General features: G+C 40.0%; 2 protein-coding genes and 1 non-coding gene across 3 annotated transcripts in view; 2 read left to right on the top strand and 1 right to left on the bottom strand.

Annotated features, from left to right (window-relative positions):
• SLA (Src like adaptor) overlaps positions 1-11,960 on the top strand; it is a 60,251-nt gene extending 48,291 nt beyond the window's left edge. Inside the window, exons 5-8 of the mRNA XM_073632270.1 lie at positions 2,151-2,254; positions 5,030-5,161; positions 7,221-7,359; positions 9,774-11,960. Coding sequence (XP_073488371.1) covers positions 2,151-2,254; positions 5,030-5,161; positions 7,221-7,359; positions 9,774-10,008 — 610 coding nt within the window. The 3' untranslated portion in view covers positions 10,009-11,960. The remainder of the gene's footprint in view (positions 1-2,150; positions 2,255-5,029; positions 5,162-7,220; positions 7,360-9,773) is intronic.
• TG (thyroglobulin) overlaps positions 1-21,070 on the bottom strand; it is a 399,523-nt gene that overhangs the window by 165,760 nt on the left and 212,693 nt on the right. The window contains exons 40-41 of the mRNA XM_073632844.1: positions 20,011-20,170; positions 14,597-14,790 (exon numbers count right to left, since the gene is read on the bottom strand). Coding sequence (XP_073488945.1) covers positions 14,597-14,790; positions 20,011-20,170 — 354 coding nt within the window. The remainder of the gene's footprint in view (positions 1-14,596; positions 14,791-20,010; positions 20,171-21,070) is intronic.
• Positions 5,947-6,080, top strand: LOC141146534 (small nucleolar RNA SNORA5). The gene has a single exon (XR_012244927.1). It is a non-coding gene; the product is annotated as a small nucleolar RNA SNORA5 (small nucleolar RNA).

Raw genomic sequence — 21,070 nt, 5'->3', positions numbered from 1 at the left:
AATGCTTTCATAAGAACCTGCTTTGATCATAAGAAAGCTCACTTTGTACTTAAGACTGCTACATTACAAGAGATTGCTTCATAGTCAAGAAGCTGGCGTGTTGATAAAAGATGCATTTTACAAAGAACTGCCATGTTGGAGGCTGTTTTAATACAAGAGTGTGTTAAAATAAATAAATAAAGACCGGGTGGATAAATCTTTCCCTACGCTATCAAAAACTAAAAAATGTTTTAGCATTATATACATCATAAAGTGTATGCATAACCAAAACATATATATTTTTTAGTTTTGGATAGAGTAGGGAAAGTTTTTTTTTCTATGTCTGTGTCCCATTAGGGGGATTTTCCTGTACTTCCTGTCCTGGAGTCATAACAGGAAGCATGGAGAAATGTCTACAAAATTGGAGGGAATTCTTATTACAGACAGCTGTCAACGGAACAGGTGACCCATTGGAAGATTTTGAATTCTGGGGACTGTAAAATATTAGGTTCCACTCACTTTCTGTCTTGGTGATGGCAGTTGGCAAGACAAATTGGGGGGTAGAGGGGTAAATCTTTTCAACAGGGAGACAGGCAGCAATAAAAACCTGACAGGGATTCAGATCCCTGCCTACTCTATCTCAGACTAAAAAAATACCCACAGCATTGGCTTCCTATAGGATGCACCACAATTCACAGTATATGTACTGTGGTGCACTGCAATTATTATTATTATTATTATTATTATTATTATTCAGAAATTATATAGCACCAACAGTTTGTGTAGCTCTGTACAATATAAAGTGAGACAATACAGTTACAATACAATAAAATACAAGTGGGTTAAGAGGGCCCTGTTCATAAGAGCTTACAATCTAATAGGGTGGGGCAAATGGTTCAAAAGGTAATAACTTCGAGGAATGAGCTGATGGTAGAATTCAAAGTTCAGGTGTTAGGTGGAGGTGGAATTGGCTTCCTTAAAGGAATCGCCTAAAGGTGGCCAGAGTAGGAGATATCCGGACAGTTCGTTGGGAGTGGGACAATGTGGTTGTTTTATTTAAGGCAAAAAGATTTTGTACTTTGGAAGTGCAGTTGCTCCAGAGCTTAGTAAATAAGGTAAAGCTTCGCTTTGCGAAGACTATCCAACAATATGCAAGTAAAATAACAAAAATAGCACTTTTGCTTGCGCATGATTGGATCTGGAGCTCTGGAGGAAATGCACTTGCACAGTCTATCTTCCTTTAGTAAATCAACCCCATTGTGTCGGTGTGTCATTCACAATGAATAGCACAAAACACTCTGCACATAGAGCAGGTTTGTTACTGTGCATTGCAGTGTACTGTAATGCGTTGGGGGTTGGACACTATAATGTTTTTGGGGTACTATTCACAATGAATGGCACAGCGATGCACCGCACATACAGCAAGTGCACCACCATGTGTTCTGGTAACTCGTATTGCTTTATTGCACAAGTGTAAACAGGCCCTCATTTTCTTCTGTCTCTAACAACAGCTAATCAAGGTACAAACACTGCTACCGGTTCTGTTTTATAGACTAGAATTTAATCAGAAAAGAGAGGAAATTTTCAGTCTTCCTCCGAGAAAACAGATCAATATTCTTCACCTTTTTCTTAAAAAGCCCAAAATGATGAGGTGAAACATATTACTGAATGTCATTTTCCATTTGCGTGTAACAGTTGAGAACATGCTCTCGTGGCAGCGTGAGAAAGGGGATATGAGATAAATATAAGTCAAAGCTGTAATGACGGGAACTATATGATCTATTTATGCAGCAACACCAACTTGGTTGTGTCCTTCTCATATACCCATCAGCCCACCGCAGCAAAAATAGAAAAAATAAATAAAAATATCCTATTATGTTGCAGACTTCATTGCAACTTTTTCTGTAAAATCTAATCTGCGTTGACATTAAAATATCACAAAGCAAGATATTTCTAAGAGTCACCTTTAATCTGCAAATAGCACTGGTTCCCCAAGACCTCAAAATGATTCCTCTGGGGGTTAAAAGGTTGAATAAGGCTGCTCTATTCTGTTCTTGAGGGCTCCCCTGATTGGGTATCTATTCCTGACCAAAAACAGAAAATTGTAAGCCAGATGTTCATTTTCTATTGGAGCCCGTCTGCTTTTCTTACCAGTTCCTTTGACTTTCCAGGTGGCTGTTCGATGGAGTGGGCAGGGAGAAATCAGAACAACTACTACAGCTGCCAGAAGTGAAGACCGGCTCATTCATGATCAGGCAAAGTGAAACACAAAAAGGTGAATGGCTGGGGCTTGTACCCACAGCAAAAATTACAGGTGCTGTTCAAGGCTCCTCCAGGTCCTCTTGTATGACAAACGGCTAGGCGTGCCGACAAGAACGGAGCTCGTCCCAGTTCAAAACATCCAGTAGGGAAAAGAAGTTCTAAAAGTTGCATCACAGCAAAACCCTGTGAGGACATTTATGACACCCTCAGCCCAGGCTCCAACCAGGCCATGCCCCCCAACTCATTTCACCCCTCTCATGTAGATTAAGCTCCGGGGGGCGGAGTGAGTTTTGCTATGCTGCGCGACTTTAAGGACTTCTTTTCCCCACTGTGTTCAGGGTTTATGCAGCAAAGGACTAAGGGGAACATTTATAAAGTGGTGAATTTGAACGTCACCAAACATTCACTTGCAGGTGATTCTTCCAGGTACAAGACAGTATTTCTATGGTAAAAGTCACATTCACTGCTTAATGAATATGCCCCCAGGTTTTACTTCTACATTACTTTAAGCACTTTTGAGTTACCATTCTCCAAATTAATAATCGTAGCTTGCGTTTCCTCTTCCATGCTCCACACTTCCCCCTAAAGAAGTGTTAGGATCTCGCTGTCTAGAAGTCTGTGTTGTGCATTGGGGAGGTTTTCCCTACTTCCTGTCCAGGTAATGAAAGTCAGGCTGAAGAGGAAGTGTTGCAAATCTTTCCAAAATAGGCCACAGAAGGGATTTAAAACCACACAGGAGTTCCGACTCTTCCCTATTGGTTTTGGCTGAAAATGACTGACTATTTTATATTAATTATTTATACTTGTAATTTTACTACCATCAATATATATGATAATGTTTTAACAAAGCATCCAATAAGAAAGCCCAGCACTACCTTGATGCATTTTGACATACTGAAAATCCAGATTGGTAATCATGGTAAATATGGAAAATACAAATGCAGCAGCTCTTTTTTTAACCCAGTAAGATTTTTATGTTTTTTTTTTTTTAGAACTGAACATAATAAAATAAGATATAATACAAAACTATATAATCTTTTTTTCATTTAAAAGTAGGTAATTTCCCACACAGAGACAAACTCAAATATCTAAATATTAAGAATTTGGGAGAGACCCATGCTCCAATAAGATAAATTCTGAATCTCAGGGAGACCCACTCATTCCATGGCTGGAAGGTCTTCAAATGTGGTAGCTAAGATCTAGCCATAGATAGGAGAATAATAGAAGGACCCTATAGGGAATGAGGAACAAAGCCAAACATATTTTTCTGTTCTTTAATTATTTGGTGAATGAGGACACCCCGTCCTATATTAGTACCAGACTGAACAGCTGGCGTGCCTGAATGTTTTTGGCAGAAAGGAGAGGAAGAAAAAAAACGTACAAAATCTGTAGATAAAGGAAAGGGGGCCTACACTTTTCTTCTATGATGTGAGTGGAACCCTAGAAGAGCACACACTGAAAGGACCCAGGGCTCAACAACACCTTAAAATACAAAAAAGCCAACAGGTATCAACGGAAAACCTATGGAGCAACCTCTTTCCTACAAACTCATCATTATTAAAAACATAACATCTTTATTACATGAAAAAAAAAAAGTAAAATAGAAGACATCTGAAATCCACATAATTATGCTGTGGCAAGGGAGCCCCTCTAAGTAATTGCTCAAAAAATACAACTCTATATGTATGAAAGCTGTTCCACTGCCGTAAAAATATGCAGAAATGGAAACCAAAGCACCACATCACTGCTGAGAGGTCCAAATACAACTTTATTTCAATAAAAGTCAGGGAGACAATCAAAAGCATAGTCAATGCATTTCAGAGGTTCAAAAACCCCTTTGGGGTTTGAAGCCCTTTCCGAGGGGCCAAGTTCCTTTCATCTGGGCTTGAGTGAAAATAATGCGAATGAGCTACAAGTGAACTGGACCTTTAATGTTATTTCTTCCAATGTGATTAAAAGCACAGTCAGCTTGTCAGCAGCTGGTTTATATCCATTTTATTGTTGTAATGTCTGTAATACTTGAGTCATTGTAAAAATGTCTGTAAATTCCATGCAAATCAGTAATAGGGATGTAAATGATAATATGTTCTCTTGAACAAAAATCATGGCACGCCCATCACAAACTTGATATTCTAGAGGAGATGGACACTTTTGTAAAATGATTAAAATGTCAGACCAGGTCCTGTCGATTAGCTTAATTTTTTTCATATATCCACCATCGAAACAACCTGACCGGTCAAGCCTTGATACACATGTATTCTACAACTTACATCTATTTATTCACATCTAGGGCTCTACTAGTAAGACCCACCATCTGAGATCCTATACCAGTGATGGCAAACCTTGGCACCCCAGTTGTTTTGGAACTACATTTCCCATGATGCTCATGCACGCTGCAGTGTAGTTGGGCATCATGGGAAATGTAGTTCCAAAACATCTGGGGTGCCAAGGTTTGCCATCACTGTCCAATACTGTCCCGTCTTCAACTGCAATTCCAACGATGTTATTTTTCAAATAAAAAAAAAAAAAAGATTTTTCTGACTTTGATTTCTCCATTCCAATGGAACTTGAGGGCAGCTTGCTTGAACTGTAATACAGTAATAATGGCAGTAGCTGGGTGAACAGTGCGGTAAAGTCAGTTGGGAGAATTGGGCTTCCACCAACACACCACACATGGGCTCATGCTTTAAAAAGACATTTAAAAATGTTCTTGAGGTGGATATTGACTGAAAGCCATATGGCAAAACAAAACTACTGGGTCTCTAATACTTTTTATCATTTTCTACAGGAACTTATTCCTTATCTGTCAAGCACAGACAGGTGAAACATTATAGAATTTTCCGCTTACCGAATAACTGGTATTATATCTCGCCAAGATTGACCTTCCAATGCTTGGAGCACCTTGTCAACCACTATTCAGGTATTTACATTTTTGGATCTATTTTGGAATTATAACTTTGAAAGACATTACATAATAGAGTGATATTGATTAGCTTGACGTAGCATAATAGAGTGATATTAATTAGCTTGATGTAAATACTGTAATGTCATTGATGTGTGTTAGTGTTTTACAAAGTTTGCAGTGATGTATATAGATAGGTACAGCCATTTGGTTCCTATAGTTAAGGGAACATGGCACATTTCTCTTTGACTTACTAAAATCCAAGTCCAGCCATACTTTGGTGGTTCTAATAGTAGAACCTTTTCGTGTCCCTGTTAAGATTTCCCCTCATTTCCTGTTTTTGGTAATAACACGGGAAATGAATGGAAGTCTTCCCACAGAGTACAGCAAAGAAGAAATAATGAGGAACCTCTGGGTGCTGGCTACAGTCTATATCAAGTAAAAATGTAACAACATAGACAACATAGATCAGTAGTCTCCAAACTGTGGCCTGGGTTCCGGATGTGGCCCTTTGCTTGCCTTTACCTGGCCCTTGGGGTACTATTGAATCATCTGACATCAATGATGGGACACCATTCCTCCCACTGATACCAGCAAAGGGGCACTATTCCTCCCATTAAAAACAATAATGTGGCATTGTTTATGCCCAATGGCTATGGTCTGCCCCCCCCCAAGCAAACTGGCCCTTTGTTTAGAAAGTCTGGAGACCCCTGACATAAATATATCACAACATCCAATGTGTTGTAAACAAGGAACAGCAAAAGAAATGCAATTGCTGCACTCCTTCAGAAGGGGCAATGTCTTGCAGTCTCGTCAAATTCAGCACCACCCTTTTCCTGGTGGCTGCTAGCCAATGGGCTGCGAGAGAATTTTGTAGCTCATGGGCCCTATTTCCTCTGTGATAGGATTTGGGGATAAAATTGCGCTACGGACACTTTTTAATGTAATGTATTATTTGGAGGGTGGAAAGAGGTGTTGTGATCTGACTTCCATGATTCAAAGAGAACCTGTTAGAATGACTATAGCCTATAATAACCAGGGGTATCCATGCAGAACAGGAGGTTGCTTTTGGCCAGGCTTCCCAAAAGGGCTCCCAAAATCAGGCAGAAGCACCCTATATGAGCCTTGGCTATCTATTCCGACACATTCCTTATAAAGTGTACCTGATCCCAAAAGCTTACCCATCCTCAATGTGGAACTAAACTTAGGTAGTAAAAAAAAAAACTGCGAGTAGGCAGCTCTTTATTGCTAAAGAGACTTGCTATGTCTTGTTTGCAGTTAAAAAAAAAAAAAAAAAGGGGCGATGTCTGTGTATTCAAAAGTATGCTCTAAACAGGAATTTTAAAGTTGGAATGTTTATGGAGGGCTCAAGGAGAGCAACACATTTAAATCATATGCGTCCTCTTCATCAGGGCTGTAAATGAACATGTGGTCACATATTCCAATCTACACCTTTTTGAGTGATGTCTGCCACTTAGACACGCTGTATTTGTGCAATTTTTTATATATCATTGCCATTATGGGCACTTACTTCTTCTCCATAAACCCTTGTCCTAGTCATCTCTGTCTATACTGACATCTCATCTCTACTCTCCGTCCAATTTTAAGCCTCACATCACTCTGTTAGGCAAGTTTTAAAATGTAATTTCACTCAGATATTACGTCTGCTACGATACCAACCTTTTTTAATTTACAGCCCTGAAGAAGGGGCACAGATCCAATAAATATGTTGGCTCTTCTTGAACTTTAAATAAACATTCCAAGTTCAAAGAATTTGATGCCAATGCCTCTCCTGATGAAGTAGGGTTTACATTATGTTTACTTCACATTATATCATTATATTAGCATTAAAAATTGTTTGAGGTTCTAACCCATCTCCATATTTATGTGTCCCCACTGGATAGATTCTGCTCACTTCCTGCCCTTGGTAACAAATCAGATGCTTTTAGCTTTTGCCATTATCTCCAAAGCAAAGCAAACATTTTTGGCTAGAGTTTGGTTCTTAATAAGCCCATTGCAGCATGGGAAGTAGTGGAAAATGAGGACTATGATCTATTTATATATGTTACCCCTACAGAAAATGCAGATGGGCTCTGTTGTGTTCTCACCACCCCGTGCCTCACCCAGCAGTCGGTAAACCTCACAGAAGTCTTTGGCAGACAACAAATGCCCGTCATGCGGAGAAAGAAGCCCTTCAACTGGAAGAGTATGAAGAAGTGAGTAATACCAGTATTCATAACACAACACTTCTGACACATGGTTGGTTGCCCAGATACTTAGAGTGGCCATAACTGGGCAAGGACTGGACTATGTAGGGATTCCTAGTGGGAGATAATACATGTCACTGACTAATGGAAGAGATTGCAATCAAACACATAGATGTTTTCACTTGAGAAGTCTCCATGAGAATTGTGCACTGCTAAAATCCAGCAAGTGAGTTCAAGAATGTTGGTCATCCTCCCACCCTTGAACATAAGCCTTTTTAATGATAGACAAATGACTCAACATTTTCCTTCTCCTTATGACGTGCCTATTTATTGCCATCCTTAATTGCTCTTGTAGAAGAGTCTTCTTAAAAAAGCTGACTGGGCTACAGTAAATGACTTCATTGACTATGACCAGATTCCTGCCGTTCTGTACTGGTATGCCACGGGATCACATGTTGGTAACCTTATGTTCACCACCAATGGCTTCTGAGCAGTCAGGTCACATTGATCCCCATGGCCACTGTCAACACCTTAACTCTTCTTTGATGTAAATCATTTTTTATCATGCTATGGTGCCACCTGGTCAGTTTGAAAAATGTCCAGGGTACCTACCGTGTCATACTTGCCCATTTTATGTAGGTATATTTCCAGCCACATTCTTCCATTCATTACCTAATTTTCCCCAGGTGTTGCCTATTGCCATCACTATCACCAGTGGAGCCAGTTCTATATCAATGCTTTTAGAATACATTTATTAGGATCTGTTTGTTCTACAAAAGGTGTCCAAATGACCAGAATAGGAAGAAAAGGAAATCTTTTTATTCTCCAAACTACCTAGATTTCTTCTGACTCCATTTGAACTTGTTGATTTAATTCTGGGCTCCTGTGGATCATCACACACTATTCAAGTGCCATGCCCACATCCAATAAAGTAGTTATTGTACTAGGGGCCCTACTGAGAAGTGTGGACCCAGCCCACTTCTTCGTGTGAAGCTCCCACCATGCTACCAATCAAAATCAATAAATATTACCACAGAGCTCCAAGTGGGTGCTGTAAACCCCACCTTTTGACAGCAGAGGTTTATGGGGACACCTCCCCATATCTCCGCTGCACTTGGTCATCTGATCTATAATGTCACATAACCAAGTGTCAGGGAAGTGTTCCTGAACTATGTTCCTGCACTGGACAATTTCCTTGGACAGAATAATTTCACAATTCCTTCTAAATAAGCAGTAACAGTAATTGATTTTGTGGAACAGTGAAGAAGTCCGTAACCTCCAAGGGTCCACCAGGTCTGAAGCAGGGGCTCAGCAGCAGGTGTGACTGATACAATTGTTTCTTCACTAGGGCCGCTACCTTAATTCCCCCATCACCATCTGGTCCAAATGTTGCTCCTTCATATGCTTTCTTCAATCTGCCCCCTGCTCTTGAAAACATCTTGTTGGCTTATAGGAACTTAACAGGGTCAAACTTTACCAAATTTTAAGTAAAGATACTACTTTAACCTTGAAATACAACAGTAAAGTTTTTCTATGTGATATAAATTGGGTTAATTTAAATTGTGGCTTTCTGAAATACCAATGTTCCATGCCATTTTGAAATTCTTACAAAACTGTAGAAACATTAATAAATTCCTGTGCAACCTGCAAAAGCAAGCAGCCAAATATATGCTACTATGCACTTACTCAGACAAGAAAACACCATGGAAATGATCTACTGTATATAACGTTTATGCACTTTCACTTCATCTTTCCTTCAGAAATTATTTGATATACTGTATATATTCCATTGCTATGTGGTTCATATATTCCATTCAGCCACTTTGTTAGCCAGTCAGCTTTGTAACAAAATCATTAAAGCGGAAGCGGGGGCTGGCTGGCTTCACACTTATGCACAATGCATGGTAACACATGATATAATACATGCTGTGTTGCAGTGCCCGTCATTTATAATGGAACCCAAATGCACAACTACAGCAGCCTGCAAAGCACCAGAACACAAACGTTGTCCCTTGTGGTAGGTCGCATTAAAAAAAAAATGCTGCAGGACCGTTGCTGTGTGTTGCATTAAAGCAATGCAAGTTAATGCACCAAAAAAAAAGCACATGTGGATAAGCACCATGATGGACCAGTCAGTGAGGAAAAGATTATTAGTGCAAAAAAAAAAAAAATCTGACAAGGGTTTTAATAATTTCAATCTGTATACACAAAAAAAAAAGTTCTGTACTTTAAAAGGACTACTATCAGTCGAAAAAGAAAATACTTCAGATACACAAATAAATTGATATACCATCATGTATATTTACCAAAGGAATGCTAATAATATTAAACATGTAATTTGTTTATTCATGAGCATAATAGATTAAAAAAAAACTGTGCATTCCCTTAAATAACTCCAAAAATGTATATGCTGTATTTTACAGAGTTTCGCTAACCGCAGAAGAACCAGACCACTCTTCAGAAACGGATGACTCTTTTCTCAGCTACGGTCTTCGCCAAAGCATAGCCTCCTATTTGTCATTGGCTGAAGATGAGGAAAGTTATTCCCTGCCAAGCAATGAACAGAAGCCAAGCCGGAGAAGTTGTGTCTTATCCTCTGTCAACGCCAGAAGTAACTTTATGTCCAACAGAGCAAGTTACACCGAGGGTTACAGATAAGGGGAGCAGGACTCTTTATTATAAACTAGACTGCTACTTTCATGCAACCCAAGATCCACAAGACCCATGAATTTCATTAAAAACTTGACTTCATACAGTTCAAGGCCTGCAAGAAGGCATATCCAATATAGTTTTGACTTCTTGCTACTCAAGACCAATGAAAAGGACTCTTCGTTATGAACTTCACTTCTACTTTAATGCAATCCAAGACTACAAGAAGGACTATTCATTGTAAATTGACTTTTGCTTTCATGCAATCCAAGACCTGCGAGTTGAAATATATCTGTGTAACTTTATGTTGAACAGAGCAAGTTACACTGAGGGCTACAGATAAGGGGAGCAGGACTCTTCGTTATAAACTGGATTTCTACTTTTATGTAACCCAAGATCCACAAGACCAATGTTTTTCATTAAAAACTTGTCTTCATACAATTCAAGGCCTACAAGAAGGCTCATTCAATATATGTTTGACTTCATACAACTCTAGGCCTATGAGAAGGACTCTTCCTCATAAGTTTTACTTCTACTTTCATGCAATCCAAGACCTACAAGAAGGCCTATTCATGATGAATTGACTTCTGCTTTCATGCAACCCAAGACCTGTGAGTCTAAATATATTCATGGAACTTGTTGCAAAGCTCAGAATTATTATTTATTTTTAAAAACTTTTTAGACCACACATTTCTTCACCACTTTACATTTTTGGAGTTTTTAAAAACTTTTCCAGAGACTCTTCTGCAATTGAGAGTAAAACTGTGATACACTGAGTATTAGGAAACAAGTTTCCAATTTTAAGACATACTTATGTATGACTCCAGAATTAAGTGCTATTATTTGCATACTATGACTCACTTTACAATTATTAGTATTCATTTGACTGGCGACTTAGTGCTGAGGAATCGGTTTTTGGGGAAATACTCAAAAAAACTGTTTACTAAAGTGACAACTCAAAGGAAGTTCAGTAGATATCCATTTGGGTTTTTTGAGTGGTTAAAAGCCACCTAAAAGCCAACTCCAGCCAAAACTTTTTCATTAGTTTTGAATTGGTGGTAAAGGATTAGTGGCTTTGTCAGGCTTTTTTTTTTTTAATGTTCATTTATGGATATTTACTTACATTTTTAGTCTTGGTGATGAGGTGTCACCAGAACAGGAAGTGACAGGATAGCACTCAGAGACAGCAACAAAAGTACAGTTATTTAGTACAATGAGGAAAGGTTAGAACATCTATTACATTTTTAATGTTCTTGCTCCAGTGACTCCTGTTCCCACTTAATTGTTCTCACATGGCCACTGAGACGGAAAGAGAGGGTACATCAACCTACTGGTTACACAGACAACAATAAAAAATTGACAGAAGTTCTGACTTTACCTTACTCTATCAATACTGATATATGAGTTTTAGGTGCAGGCTAACACAGGTTGTATTGCCCACTGACATATCTCTAGGAAACTTGGTCAGTGAAATCTCCCTGATGAATTTCTCCATTCCATTTGCTTTGGGTGATATGAGTGGTTCTCACTTGCCAGCTATGATATTTTACAGGATGGACAATGGAGCAGGAATGGTGAGAGGGGGAAGAGGGAGAGATCGAAACTCTTGCCAATAAAGTCTCCAACAGGTACAAAACCACAATGGCAATCAGCACCTCCCCAACCCCCTGGCACATATCAATTTTGTATTGGTTTTATAGTAATGCCTAATTTTTGCAGCAGTTTAAAATGACTGATGATGCCTATTACAATAAGCCTACATGCTACACTATAAATGTAGAAAACATGAAGGTTGCAAAAACTGATAAGGGTCTTTGCAATGCAAAACTCCTTTGCCCATTCCATATGTATGTCGAAGTTTGATGTATCACAGCCAGTATAAGTTGCCATTCTTCCTGTAAAGCTATACATTGTGCTTATATTATGTTACTCTCAAAATAAACCTGAAAGTTTTGAATGTGTGAGTCGTGTACAAAATGTATTTGTTGCCCACTGGCTTCCTATATGTCTCTGGATCTCACCCTCCACCAACACCAGATGCAAAGATCTCATCACCTGTGATAGGAAATCACATGACTGGGAATCACACTGATTGTAGAGAACTGCAGTTATCAGGAGCTATGCTCCTTCCCTTTAAAACAAAAGTAGATAAAAGTTTGGTACGGGCATATGACAAGGGTTTGTTGACTTCTAACAGAAGATGAGCTTACTCTGAATATCTGAAAAACCATAAATGAGTCATGGACACTGAAAGAAGGACTGTCCAGGTGATGCAGGAGCATATCGGAGGCTGTGTGGGGGCACAGATGTCGTTAAGGGGAATAGGAGCACCTGAGAAAGCAGGGGCACACAGGGCATACTTGGAGACACTAGATGACATGGGGCACACTAGGAATCATAATGCTCCCAGAGGCACACTTGGAGCCACTAGATAACATATGGCACCCTTGGAAACACAGGGTGCATGTTGGCGCTCTTAGAGCCAATAGATGGCATGGGGGTGCACTTGGACACATGGGGTGCACAAAAGCACACTAGGAGTCATGGGGCCCACAGAAGAAAACTTGGAATCGCTAGGAAACATGGAGTGCCCTTGGAAACGCATGTTGTACTTGGAGTCACAAGATAACATTGGGCACACTGGAGCGCACCTGGAGATAGAGGATTCACCAAGGCACTCTTGGAGTGACTTAATAACACAGAATGCAATCAAAAGGGCTGTCTCCTGACTGGTCGCTGTGCCGATGAGTAAAGTCTCCTGATTGGTCTCAAAGACCTGACACTGGATCCCACGAGAGGTGAGTGTGACAAAATGCTGACAAAATAACCACTGTGGGATTTGCAAAGACTTCATAAGACAATTTTAAAAGATTCTCCTTTGGTTAAATTCAAAACGTTTTGATTGTTGAAACAATTGTCAATTGTTTCAATTGTACAACAAGGCTCTGTAGATCTCTGAATATTTCTTTTATATTGTAGGCCTGTAATTCTTAGGAATAATTCACTTAAATCTGTCCAAACAAGAGTCTAGTAAACATCCCGGGTATGATAAAGTTTGAAAAACGAAATAAAAAATTATAATATAATAAATAACTATAAATAATTATACCAAATAATAATATAATAATAATAAAAATGATTCAATAATGTAATCAAATCAAAAACACTGAAATTTGCTCAGTTGCAGAATTGTCGCTTTCGTTACTTTTAGTGTTTGGTGACAGATTTCCCCACAAATCACTATCGCTCAATTCTGCGAGTGATTCTAATTTATTATCGCTGTTTTCTAGCTGGTCTAAAGCCACTTTTGATGTAAAGGGACAGTTTTGATTGATATGGACGATCTCCAGTTTCCAGGCAGAAAGAACCATATATATAATATAAAACTGCATGCAGGACACTGGGCAGACCACTAGGGACAAAGAGGATGTGTAATTATTTGATACAGTAATGTCATCTGTAAGATTACAGTATACTGTATCTATACTGTGTGTTTCACTTTTTGAATTTGGCGCCGAACTCTGTCCCCGTGCGTCACAACGCTCGCAGGGAACGGAGCTCAGCACTGTGAATCGATCGAGACACGGCGGCTTGCAGATCACAGCAGGGAGACATCGCAGGATCCAGGGGACAAGGTAAATATCCTCTACATGGATCCTGTGATGCGATCCCGAGTCTGGCTCGGGGATACCGCTTTTGGTATTGAAAATCCACCCCGAGCCAGACACGGGAATACCGCCAGGGGGGTTAAGCTGATGCCAGGACGACTGCAAGGCGCAGTGCATGCCTGAGGTCATCCATACCATGCCTGGAAATAGGAATTGGAGCTCCTATTTACAAGACTCAGCTGTCAATAGGTGTTTTCCTTCACATGTTTTTGATTTACTAAATGTACACCTTATTGCCTAATGTCTGGGTCTTCTACCTCCTTTTTATACACTGCTAAAGGTGATTGTAGCCGTATTAGTGCACTTGTGATACTCAATTGTTTCTAAAGGGAACTTCAAAATTACTCAGGAAAGGAAAACGTTTAAACTAAGAATTATAAGTCTATTTGACACCTATTATAATGGACCAAATGTGGACCTCGGTTTTCTAAATCATTATCCAACAGTTTTATGACCATCCTCACCTCTGTGAGTTACTACCCAAGTATAATTACTAATGCTGTGTATGTCTGTGCCTTTTTTTTTCGCCTCAGAGATTGTCTTACTTAACATTTTGCTAAAACTTTGTGTATCAGTACTGCTTGGACCTTGAAGAGGGGGGTGCACCCCAAAAGCTTACCCTGAAAAATTGTATGTTGGTGCAAATAACAAGTGTCACGGACAGTACTCAATTGTTTCTTATACATTGCCAAGAAACCTAAACACATAGAATAAATTGACGAAGCAGCAAAGAAGACAAGCAACACCTGCCCCCCTTCCAACATGCATAGGCAAGACATTGAGAAGGAAAGAGATTCTGCTTTTAGCCTGAAAAAATTAAACAACACTGTTTTTTGAAATTATACCGGGGTTGTGTTATACTACCAGTTTAGATATACATAGTGCTTTTAGCAGGGTTCTGCCTTAAATGCTGTGGTGTATTGGCTTACCATTAGCACAGCTCGTCTGATGGCTTTGTTCTCTGCTGACAATAAGTGGAGGCTGGAGATATCAGCACCTGCTCCATCCGCACCAACACAGATCTGCTTGGGGTCACCGCCGAAATAAGCAATATTTTCCTGGACCCATTTCAAGGCTGCGATCTGGTCTAGAAGGCCCCAGTTCCCGTTTGGCACAGTCTTACCTGCAAATGGGGATCTAATTAGTGTTACAAAAAATATGGTCACATCTGGATACAATTATCTGGAGCTTCTCCGAACCCTTTCAATACAGATAAATGACCGTGCATGTGTACCCAGCATAATAAAATAAAAATAATGGAAATGTCATCAATAAAGTAGATGTACTGTGAATTACTAAAATCTCATACAAACTTTGTAATGTTATTATAATTCCAAAAGATGTTTTCAGTCTTCTTAAAGCTAAACTCTATGAAAAAGAAAAATCTACCTTTGCAGTGGGGCTTCCCCTGCATTGCAAGTTGACCCTTGTGGTGCACGAGGAGCCCCAATGCTTGTTTTTGGCCTAGTCACTTTTATTTGCCTTATTCCTTGCTCTCACAAGTTCCTCTTTTTGATACATAGTGCTTTAGGAAACAAAATGCCATTCAGAGCTGCTTCACAATTTAGCAATCTGATGCAGTGTTTTAATATGTGTTACATTGCATCTTTAACCACTTCCATTCTGGGCTAATTCTGGCATTCCTCTCTACATGTAACATATTATAACTTTTTTGCTAGAAAATTTACTCAGAACCCCCAAAGATTATATATTTTAGCAGAGACCCTAGGGAATAAAATGGCGGCCGTTGCAATTTTTTATGTCACACAGTACTTGCACAGCAATTTTTCAAATGCGTTTTTCTGGGGGAAAAAAAAACACTAAAGTTAGCCCCATTATTTTGTATAATGTGAAAGATGATTTTATGCTGAGTAAATAGATACCTAACATGTCACGTTTTAAAATTGCGCACACACTGGTGGAATGGCACCAAACTTCGGTATTTAAAATTTTCCATAGGCTACGCTTTAAAAATATTTACAGATTACCTGTTTAGAGTTATGCCCTGTACACACGGTCGGATTTTCCGACGGAAAATGTGTGATAGGACCTTGTTGTCGGAAATTCCGGCCGTGTGTGGGCTCCATCACACATTTTCCATCGGAATTTCCGACACACAAAGTTTGAGAGCTTGCTATAAAATTTTCCGACAACAAAATCCGTTGTCGGAAATTCCGTTCGTGTGTACACAAATCCGACGCTCAAAGTGCCACGCATGTTCAGAATAAATTAAGAGACGAAAGCTATTGGCTACTGCCCCGTTTATAGTCCCGACGTACATGTTTTACGTCACCGCGTTCAGAACGATCGGATTTTCCGACAACTTTGTGTGACCGTGTGTATGCAAGACAAGTTTGAGCCAACATCTGTCGGAAAAAATCCATGGATTTTGTTGTCGGAATGTCCGATCAATGTCCGACCGTGTGTACGGGGCATTACAGAGGAGGTCTTGCACTAGGATTATTGTTCTTGCTCCAACGTTCGCGGCGATACCTCACATGTGTAGTTTAAATGCCGTTCACTTGTGCGGGCCCGATCCTACATATGCATTCGCTTTTGCGTGCAAGCACAAGGGGACAGGGAAGCTTTACTTTTTTGTTTAATTGTTTGTTTTATTTTTATTTTTTATTTTTTTTTACACTTTCCCTTTAATTTTTTTTTTCTATCACTTTTATTCCTATTACAAGGAATAGGGCATGACAGGTCCTCTTTACAGAGAGATCTTGGGCTTGTAAGCCCCTCATCTCTCCTCTATGCTGAAAAGCCTGAGATATAAAAAACAATAACGATTTTAAGCTTCCCAGCAAAAAAAAAGAAACGGCAGTGCTTACATTTTGCGTTGGAAGTGACTTCACAGCCTCTGAGGGTCAAAGAGATGGCCGGAGACCATCTGATCCACGGCCAGCTCTATGGTAAACCACCACTGCTGGATTCATTCCCCGGCTCGACGATCGCACGGGCGAGCCGGGAGAAGCACCAGAGGGTGGGGGGAGGGGGGGATGTCACCTCCCGCCGTCTATAAAAGCAATTAAGCAGCTAAACAGCTGCTATGATGGCTTTTACTTTGCAAGGAATCGCCTGCTGAAAAAAAAGATATCTGAATAATGCCTGTAGCTGCAGGCATCATTCAATTATTTTCACTCAAAGTCCAGGACATCATATGACGTCTTACGGGTGGGAAGTGGTTAAGGCAACCTATTTATTATGCCAAAGCACCACAATGGATCAAAAAATGCACATTACCCTTTTATAGCAGCGCAGTGCACCACAAAGCACAGTATGTGCCTTGTGGTGCATCACACATTGCACTTTACTGTACAGTGCATTAGGGTGCAATTCACAGTGAATGGCACTGCAATGCACCACACAGAGCAGGATACTATATATTGCCACAATGCACAAGTGTGAATAAGCCCCAGTGAAACTCTACATCTACTGTATAGTGCCTTGAAAAAGTATTCACACCCCTTGAAAGTTTCCACATTTTGTCAAGTTATAACCAAAAACGTAAACGTATTTTATTGGGATTTTATGTGATAGACCAACACAATGTTGCCCATAATTGTGAAGTGGAAGGAAAAGGATAAATGGTTTTCAAAAATGTTTACAAATAAATATCTGAAAACTGTGGCGTGCATTTGTATTTGGCCCCCTTTTCTCTGATACCCCTAACTAAAATCTAGTAGAACCAATTGCCTTCAGAAGTCACCTAATTAGTAAATAGAGTCCACCTGTGTGTAATTTAATCTCAGTATAAATCTGTTCTGTGAAGAGGTTTGTTAGAGAACCTTAGCGAACAAACAGCATCATGAAGGCCAAGGAACACACCAGACAAGTGAAGGATAAAGTTGTGGAGGAGCTTAAAGCAGGGTTTGGTTATAAAAAAATATCCCAAGCGTTGAACATCTAACGGAGCTCTGTTCAATCCACCATCTGAAAAGAAAAGAAGCAGCCAAGAGGCCCATGGTAACATCGTGCTCTCCACAAATATGGCCTTTATGGAAGAGTGACAAGAAGAAAAACATTGTTGAAAGAAAGCCATAAGAAGTTCAGTTTGCAGTTTGCGAGAAGTCATGTGGTGGACACAGCAAAGATGTGGAAGAAGGTGCTCTGGTCAGATGAGGCCAAAATTGAACTTTTTTGGCCTAAAAGCAAAACGCTATGTGTGGTGGAAAACTAACACTACAGATGACCCTAAGCATACCATCCCCACTTTGGAACATGGTGGTGGCAGCATCATGTTGTGGGGATGCTTTCCTTCAGCAGGCACAGGGAAGCTGGTCAGAGTTGATGGGAAGATGGATGGAGCCAAATACAGGGCAATCTTAGAAGAAAACCTGTTGACTTGAGACTGGGGTGGAGGTTCACCTTTCAGCAGGACAACGACCCTAAACATACAGCCAGAGCTACAATGGAATGGTTTAGATCAAAGCATATTCATGTGTTAGAATGGCCCAATCTAAGTCCAGACCTAAATCCAAGTGTGATTCTGTGGCAAGACTTGAAAATTGCTGTTCACAGACGCTCTCCATCCAATCTGACAGAGCTTGAGCTTTTTAGTAAAGAAGAATGGGGAAAAATGACACTCACTAGATGTGCAAAGCTGGTAAAGACATCCCCAAAAAGACTTACAGCTGTAATTGCAGAGAAAGGAGGTTCTACAAAGTATTAACTCAGGGGGGCTAAATACAAATGTACCCCACACTTTTCAGAAATGTATTTGTAAAAAATTATGAAAACTATTTAGCATTTTCCTTCCACTTCACAATTATGTGCCACTTTGTGTTGGTCTATCACATAAAATCCCAATAAAATACATTTACGTTTTGGTTGTAACATGACAAAATGTGGAAAAATTCAAGGGGTATGAATACTTTTTCAAGGCACTGTAAAAGGAAAAGCGCAAGTAAAGGGGGAAATGTCAGTTTTTGTATTTGGCCATTGTCGGTCTACAATAAGACTGGAAATGTAACTTTGCTAATGGCTGCCATATGTAGGGAATAAAGATGTTTTATTATATGAGGCAGTACAAACACTTTCTCAAACTTTCAGCAGCTAAATCTTAATATTGGAAATTAATAAGTTGCAGATTGCATCGTTAAAGTTTGATCATGCAATTACTACACTGATGACTGCAATCTGGATCAGACTTCTCTTCTGTGATCCCCGTGCCAATTTACTGCTACAGAACCTATATAGCCGCAAAGTTCTGAGACAACGCACGTTTGCATAAAAGATTTATGAATTCTAAAATAAAATATACATGTTTTTATTTCATTTTACGCTAGTCCACCAAAAAGTGATAGATGGGGCCCGGTGAACTGAGTCAGCCCTATGCTTCTTATATGTGTTCCAACAGTGAGATCACCCTGATCTCCTCTACTAAGCATTTACATCAGCATAACAGTAATGCTAAATGAACCTCACACATTACACATCACCCACAGTAATTTGACCTTTAACTAACCAAAAGCATTAGATAACATCGCCTGGAATTCCCATAATGGCCGATTAGAAATAATTGAAATCTCTTTGGGCAGAGCCACCATTAGAAATCATGGGGTGCCATACAGCCTACCTGACCAGAACCCCCCCCGGTCAACCCCAAGAGTGTGCCACCTTCTGCAGTTCCTGTCCCATAATGCACCAGTGTTTGTGCTGTGAAGCGTCCAATAGGATGCTTCACAGCGGGTACCTCCCTCTCCTTCACTGCCAATCAATCACAGAGAAGGGCAGGAGGTATGGTCGAAGGGAGGGGAGTGTGGGCAATTTACATCTTCAGCAGACTCCATCTAGTTAACTAATCTAAGGAGCAATAGATCGAAATTAATCTTCCTGCATAATTGTTATTGCTGCTCATACCCTGTTTCCCCGAAAATAAGACCTAGCGTGATTGTTGGTGATGGCTGCAATATAAGCCCTACCCCCCAAATAAGCCCTACCCTGTTTCCCCGAAAATAAGCCCTACCCTGAAAATAAGACCTACAAGGACTTTAACTAGGGCTTATTTTGGTGGTACGTCTGATATTGCAGCCATCACCGACAATCATGCTAGGTCTTATTTTCGGGGAAACAGGGTAGATAAGGCCAGTACAAGAGGTCTTATTATCATTCTATAAATTGATCAAGAAATGGTAATATCTTCTGCTCAGCTTCCATTTAAACTCCACCCAAATAAAAAGTCCAAACCATCCTTATTTTCCCAAAACCATGGCCTATTTACCAAAAACTATTTGTTGACCAATAACTTTGGAAATGTTCTGTTGGAGTTGCGACTTTCGGGAGGTAGGCAGGTCATCCTACGCCCAGGCAAAAATGTAAGCTTAACAATATAAGAACTTACCTGCACTTAGGAAACCAAAGACACCAACCCTGTACCCTGCAGTCACCACAATAATGTCCCCTATGGCAGCTTGGTATGATCCATCAATAAATGTCTGCCCGGTCTCACTATAGTCACTGGGACTGTTATGGAAGTATAAGAGAACGGCTGTGCTTTGTCTCTGTAAACAGAAAATAAAGAAAATTCACAGGAAGCAAAAGATAATTAGGATCTATAGCTACAGTTTATAATTAGGTACATATCTATGAAATTTTATTAATACATTTTTTACAGGCACTGTACTTATATAGCACCGTCAATTTAGTCAGCACTCTGCATATTTATTATACATTCTCATCAGTCCCTGCCCTCAAAATCTAAGGTCCCTAACACACATTCACATACTAGGGCCAGTTTAGACAGGAGACATTTAACCTACCAGCATGTCTTTGGAGTGTGGGAGGAAACCAGAGTAAACCCACACGGGAACAGGAAGAACATGCAAACTCTGTGCAGGTAGTGCCGTGGTTGGGATTGAACCAATGACCCTAGTGCTGCTAGGCAGAAGTGCTAACCACTGTGCTGCCCATAAATAACAGAAGTGATAGAAAATATGTTTTTAAAACATCTTCAGTTGCTTGGGGCTTGGTCCCAGCACTCATTTAAACTGAGGAAGCCATTTAGACGATGGGCAAAACATCTTCAACATTACAGAATAATACCCCGTACCCCGTTTGTTCGGACATTCCGACAACAAAATCCATGGATTTTTTCCGACAGATGTTGGCTCAAACTTGTCTTGCATACACACGCTCACAGAAAGTTGTCGGAAAATCCGATCATTCTGAACGCGCTGACGTAAAACACGTATGTCGGGACTATAAACGGGGCAGTAGCCAATAGCTTTCATCTCTTTATTTATTCTGAGCATGCAAGGCACTTTGTCCGCCGGATTTGTGTACACACGATCGGAATTTCCGACAACGGATTTTGTTGTCGGAAAATTTTATAGCCTGCTCTCAAACTTTGTGTGTCGGAAAATCCGATGGAAAATGTGTGATGGAGCCCACAACGGTCGGAA

This window comes from Aquarana catesbeiana, linkage group LG05 (assembly GCF_042186555.1).
Source record: "Aquarana catesbeiana isolate 2022-GZ linkage group LG05, ASM4218655v1, whole genome shotgun sequence".
Lineage (NCBI taxonomy): Eukaryota > Metazoa > Chordata > Amphibia > Anura > Ranidae > Aquarana > Aquarana catesbeiana.
This window is presented reverse-complemented; position numbering and strand designations above follow the sequence as displayed.